Source organism: Rhea americana, unplaced genomic scaffold (assembly GCF_003343005.1).
Source record: "Rhea americana isolate MKP2758 unplaced genomic scaffold, rheAme1 scaffold_4, whole genome shotgun sequence".
NCBI classification, from domain to species: domain Eukaryota; kingdom Metazoa; phylum Chordata; class Aves; order Rheiformes; family Rheidae; genus Rhea; species Rhea americana.
In genome coordinates this window covers 4,026,576-4,032,697 of record NW_028186534.1, presented here as the reverse complement: position 1 = coordinate 4,032,697, position 6,122 = coordinate 4,026,576, and the positions used below count along the sequence as shown (strand labels likewise).

General features: G+C 54.3%; 1 protein-coding gene across 1 annotated transcript in view; it reads right to left on the bottom strand.

Moving 5' to 3' along the window:
• The window catches only part of JPH2 (junctophilin 2), a 36,606-nt gene that overhangs the window by 6,261 nt on the left and 24,223 nt on the right, over nucleotides 1–6,122 (bottom strand). Inside the window, exons 3-4 of the mRNA XM_085313992.1 lie at nucleotides 4,004–4,122; nucleotides 1–308 (exon numbers count right to left, since the gene is read on the bottom strand). Of these exons, the coding sequence (XP_085170118.1) occupies nucleotides 1–308; nucleotides 4,004–4,122 (427 nt within the window). The remainder of the gene's footprint in view (nucleotides 309–4,003; nucleotides 4,123–6,122) is intronic.

The following is a 6,122-nucleotide window of genomic DNA, read 5'->3' as shown; positions in this document are numbered from 1 at the left end:
CTCGGCCGGCGTGCCGGCCCGGCTGCCCTCGCCGCCGCGCTCCTCGTCCCAGGCGCCGGGGCGGAGGAAGCCGTCCTTGGGGGCGCCGGGCTTCGGCCGCTTGGCCTCCGGCGGGGTGGCCGCGGGGCTGGGCGCCGGACTGGCCCCCCGGCGGTGCGCCGCGGCCTTCTCGTGGAGCTGGGGGCTGTCGGGCGGCGTGGGGGGCGGCGGGGCGCCCTCCGGCCGGGGCGGCTCCTCCTCCATGTTGACGGCGTGCTCCGCGTTCTCCATGATCTCCTGCAGCAGCTTCCTCTTCTGGTACTCGGGGCCTGCGAGGGGAAGGAGAGACGCTCAGCGGGCGCCGCGGTGCCGGCTCCGTGCCCGGCCCCGCTGGCCGGACCGCGGCTCTCCCCTTCCCGGCCCCGCGGAGAGGCCGCAGGACGGGACAGGAGCTGGCGGGCGCYGCGGCACGAGCGGGCGCCGCACGGGCCCCGTGCCCCGATCCCTGCCGCCGCGGCGAGCGTGTCGGCACTCGACCAGAGAACAACCCCCCCCCGCCCCCGCCATCCCCGGCTCCGCTGCCCCCAGGTACTTCACTGTCCCCTGTCTGCTCCAGCCTGGACATGCCCCCCTCCTTCCCATCAAAACGTGGGTGTCCCACAAACTCATGCTGCGCGCTTCTCCTTCGGGGCCRGACTAAAGGATGCGGCCATCGCCCAAGGGACTGCAGCGAGGGCGCGTTTTCCGCCRTATATCCCAGACCAGAGCGTGTTTTCAGAAGGGATTTCCCACATTCCTGGCCGGAGGTGCGGATGCCCTGCTCGTGCTGTCCTCCATGGGAGGAGTGGAAGGAAAGCAGGCAGGAGCTCCACGTGAGAAGAAAGAACCAGTGAAAATCTGCAGGCCTCTTTTTTTTGTGGCTTTAAGTCATATAGATGGATTATCCTGGGCCTAAAGAGGATCAAGCTCCCACCTAAGCTTTTTTATGGCTGGGAAACTCTTCTACGTGGCTTCTTTGGTGCCTAATAATGTGGCTGAGCACAGGCAGCACCCTTTCCCACAGTGAGGAGAAAATGGTGATGTGGGCATCTTTCCTCTCTCCAGCCACCTCTGCTTTAAAATCCTCCCTGTGGGAAATGCAGGGCTGGCCGTGCGAGCATGGGCATTTCACAGACCTCCTCTCCACACTGACCCTGGCACCGCGGCTTGGACAATCCCCCGCAACAGCAGCCAAATCACCTGGCACCATCCCGTCCTCATCTCACACGCTGACTTGTCAGCTCTTAGCAACGTTTGCCATTGCCTCAATTATTCACCTATCATTAAGCCTCTTCTTCTTCTTAAYGCTGGGCCATGTCTGCAAAGCAAATCACAGCTCAGCTGGGGCCAGGGAAGTCAGCCAGAGCCTGGCGCTGAAGGTGGCCTGCTGCACGAGGCTGGCTGGGAGCAAAATCCACCAGATCGACTGGGCAAATCGTGCTGAAAACAACTGCATGCAGTGCCCTGCACCGGAGCACCTGTGCTGGGACAGGAGCCCTGCATGTCCTGYAATGCCCATAACAAACAACAGCAATGAGAGATGATTGCAAGCTCCTTAGGGACAAGGTGGGATCGCAGAGCAGCACATGCRAAAGCAAAGAACCAGCTTTTGGAAATGGCTTTGGCCTCATTCTGTTGAGCTCAAGAGGTGCTAGGGGGAGTGGAGGCACCAGGCTTGGTCTGTGCTCCCGAGTGGTGCAGACCCTGGACCATGCTGTCCCCATGGCCTGGCAGCTACCCCCCTCCTCTCTGTTCCCCCGAGGACCAGTGAAGACTTAAGTTGGGTCTAGAAACTGGAGACRGGTGCTTCATTCCCTCTAATAAATCAATGGTGTGATTTGCATGCTGCTAATGGGCCCTACCYCATCTTGGAGGGGCAGTGGTAAGAAGCAGGGGATTTATTTTAGCTGCTCTCCCCTGCCTGCACGCTCCTGTCAATCAGGAGGTGATCCATTCAGGGCCATTTATTTCTGGCTGCAAGTAGATTATTTGGAAGCCATTTCAACAGTTGTTCAGTCTCCTCAAAATAGGCGGCCTGCAGCTCCTGGCTCCTTGCTATCAGCTGGTGCTTTCTTCTCCTCCTAAATAATTCACCCCAGAAAAAACTGCTTTCCTGGAGGGCACTGCACAGCCCTGATCCTCTTCTCCTCCCGACACTGTGSCTCGCCACCTCCACCTCCATGCATGACATTTCAGCGAGGACTTTGGCTTACATCACTCCTGTCTGAAATGCTACAGTTGATATCCTAACTGAAACCCAGGGCTAAATACTTATTAAAGAGCTGAAGCACACTGAGCAGGGCTTGTCCTACACCAAACATGGGGAGAGCAGGGGGAGTGTATCTGCCCAAAACCATCAGGCTCTCCTGACYGTGAGACCAGCTGCCACCTGAGTCCTAGCAAAATCCAATGTGGATTATTGTATTTTTTCACAGATGGTGCAGCCTTCCAGAAGATACATTTTTCTTTCCTGTACTCTGATCACATAGTAAATTTTGAAGTTAAAAGGAATCATTGAAGAAACAATTGTGCATCAGCTGGTTACATGGCCGTTGAAAGAGGCCAGGATCTGAGTGAAGCTATACACAAAAACACTGAGAGGATTCAGGCACCTGAGCAGCAACGAGCTGAAGACAAGCTGGTCCAGGCATTCTGCAAAGACCATTTCAATTGGCTCATGAATTGCCATGGGTGGAAAAAATAATCTAGCTATATCAAAAACCTTGCATCAGGAATTCCAGTTTCCTCTGCCTCTGTGCTATAAATACCCCAGAATGCGAAGGGTGAACGTGGAGCTGTGAGTGACAACTGAGGGCTTATGTTAGGATCAAATGACGTTAGCTATTGTTAAGTGAAGTGTCATACACTGGCTCACACACGTGCCAGGCGCTGCCGTGATTCCCAGCTTGCAGCCAGCCCCAGCAGATCTCGCTGTGCTTTGGGGAGATGCAGGCAAGCCTCCAGGGCGACGTCTCCCAAGCCGCGAGAGCGCAGGACGAGGCAGGAGTGCAGGGGATTTGGGCAAATCTGTAAGCGTGACTCTCAGGCTGAGCGCTGGGAATGAGCCATTCCTGTTTCCTGCTGAGAGCCCTGTTAGCACTGGGGACCTGGAGGCACTGAAATCAAGGCAGGARTAAGCAACAAGTTTTGGTGAGTGGGAAACACAATGGTGGGATCCTGCCCCCAGTTTCACTGCTGGCTAACATATCACCCTATTGCCTGAAGATCCTGGAGACATGAACAATATATCTCCAGCTAGCTAGGCCTGGGGAAAGGTAATTCTTAATGCTGCTTCTAATATTATACTTCCTATATGCTAAATCYCCACGCTTGATCTCACAGAAGGAGCCTCACAAGCGTTTTCCCAGCCAAATAATTAGCAGTGATGCTCCTGAACAGATAGGAAGTCAGAAAAATAGTATTTTGCATGAGCAAATTTCTTGTAGGCTATTAAAGAAACTAAATTAGCTCAGTCTGATCATATCCTGGTGCAGTGTGGAGCCTCACAGGATAAGGAATATGAGTCAGCTGTGCAAAGCTGTTCCAAGAAAAAGCCACGTCTACTTGTGGGACATATCAGCAGGAGAGCAGCAGATAAGACTTGAGCTCACAGGTCTGCCTGCCTGGWGCTGGGAAGGCTTGAGCCAGACTTGGCTGGCCAGGTCAGAGGCAAACTTGACCATGCACAGATTGGAGAGGACCTGGAGCCAGCTGAGATGGGTAAAAGGTATGGGGAACACAGGGAGAGGCCGAGGGACTGTGGAGTTTTCCTCCAGTATGTATTGACATATTCCAAGAGATAAAAYATTGGTGTAAGGAAGACAGCAATCATTTGTACTCCATGTGCAGGGGGATTGGCTGAGCTTGCAGGAAAGCAGGTTTAGGACAGATAGGAGGGAAACCCCCCTGAGATATAAAGCRGGGAAGCATTTGAACAATTCCCTGAAGAAACTGTGAAAGCTCTCTTACATGCTCCTAATCTTACCTGGCTGGTAGAAGTCTGGGGAGAGCTCCCTGGCCATCGTCCTGGCTATGCCCGACTCGTTGTTAGCTGCCTGGGCTGCCTGCTCAGACCCTTCAGCCTTGGCTTTGGCGTGAGTTGTCCTGCAGAGACAACAGGGGCGACAGTCAGTGCCATCCTAGCTGACATCCTGGCTTGAGCACAGGCCACGGTGTCAGAATCGAGCAACAAAATKAAATCAGTCCGTCTGGCATAACTAGATAGATGCTCTTCTGCTGAACCTCCCAGGATGACTGCAAAGATGCAGGGCAGCTCCCTGCTGGGGTCTGAGCACTGTGTCTGCTGCTGCAGTAGCACCGGGTGCCTCTGCATGGCTGCGGCAAGGCGTGCAGGTCACCCCAACGAGCGTCACCGAAGACTGAGCAGGTAGCAGGCAGAGCCTGTCCGCTGGAACTGGCCACCCAGCACATGAGGGCAAAAGACGAAGCTTTCAACAAATAAGGTGCACAAACGCTAAAGGCTAACGCGTCTGTGAAAGCAGCACTTAGCCAGGCAAGGAAACAGGGCCAGTGAATCTGCAGATGTAACTGTGTTAGGCATTGCAGCTAGGCAGCGGGGGTTGCAAACAGCCTTGCCGCCGTGCTCCTGAGCACTGACACACTTGCTCGGAGGCAGACCTTCAGCCTCACATCCTGAGAAACCGAGGCTGAGCCTGTGGCACGCAGTGTTTTCCAGAGCTGTCCTCAGTGCAGGCACGTAGTCCCAGCACTGAAACAGTGTGGCAGAAAAGCCACGGGCRAGATGCAGCAGCTGGACAGGACCTCCTCCATGGCAGGCATCTTGCGGACCTTCTCCATCCCATCCCATCGCCCAGGACAGCTTCAGACCACAAGGCTGCTGACGGGGACAAGGACACTGCGGCTGAACACTGCCCGCCCTGAGCTGTCATACTAGCCAGCGTCAGCTTAACCGCACGTGTGTCCTCTGCCCAGGCCACAGGGACACATTTTATCCTGAATCTCTCTCCTGCAGCTCTCCAGCAAACACCACAGCTTGTCCATGGGCTCCTTTCCTTGCCCAGCCTGGGGAGCTGCTCTCATTGCAGCAGTGCTAGGAAAGGCACAGATACCTCCTGCATTGCAACCTGGAGCCCTGCACCCACTCCCCTCCATGCGGAGTGCACCCTCCTCGCTCCGTACAGCTATTCGAGGCATTCAGCGCCGGCTGTCGTATTCCTCAGATGCCTTGTGCCCGGGCCCCTGTGATCTTCTTGCTAAGAGCGGGGCTCATTTTGCACCCAGCTGCTTGCTGTCTAGGAGGAAGCTGACTTCAAACAGTGAAAYTGCACCTTAAAATAAAGAGAGGGCGAAGCACCGTGTCCCCAGCTGTGTCATTCCACCCATGGCTTGTGGAGACCTGCTCTCAGAGTGCTCTCCCCAACATGTTTCCAGAGGCTCYGAGTATTTCCTTCTCTGGACATAATGGAGCAAACACTGGCTGCACATTCAAAGCTGCATTATTTTTGCATGGACAGTTAGACGTGCAGTTTGCAGCCTCCAAACACTGATTCACAATGAATTACAACCTTTAATGCAGTCTTCTGATATCTGATGAGCTATTTAAATGACACCCAAAGGTCTTTTTCAGATTCAAGGTTGGTATCTCACAGTGTTTTAAGGCAAAGAATGAGGAAAGAGGCAGTTCCTGCCCTGTGACAAAAATTCTCTGGAGGAATTTTTGGACTGACAGAAGTCAGCCACAACATCAGGATCCCTCTTTTTGCACATCAGAGAACTGCAGTTCGCAGACAAGAGCAGCTTTATTCTGAATACATTACAGGTGCAATGAAAAGCGATGGAAATGCTGATGTGAAACCCTTATAAGGTAGAAGATATATATAAATACACACGCCCACACAATTCTGGGTGTGGGGAAAGAATTACGTTTAGGGCATCAATCCCAATTGATAGGACTGGCAACAGCGTGACTTGATGKGGAGTTGAAAACGCTGTGCAGGGCCCTGTGACATGGAAGAGGGAGCGGAGCTGCTCTGTTTCAGCCTGTCTCACTCTAGGACGCTCTCCTGGTCTGCCAGAGACATGATTCACCTCTCTGCCCACGCTGGCGCGTTATCTCCCCTCTT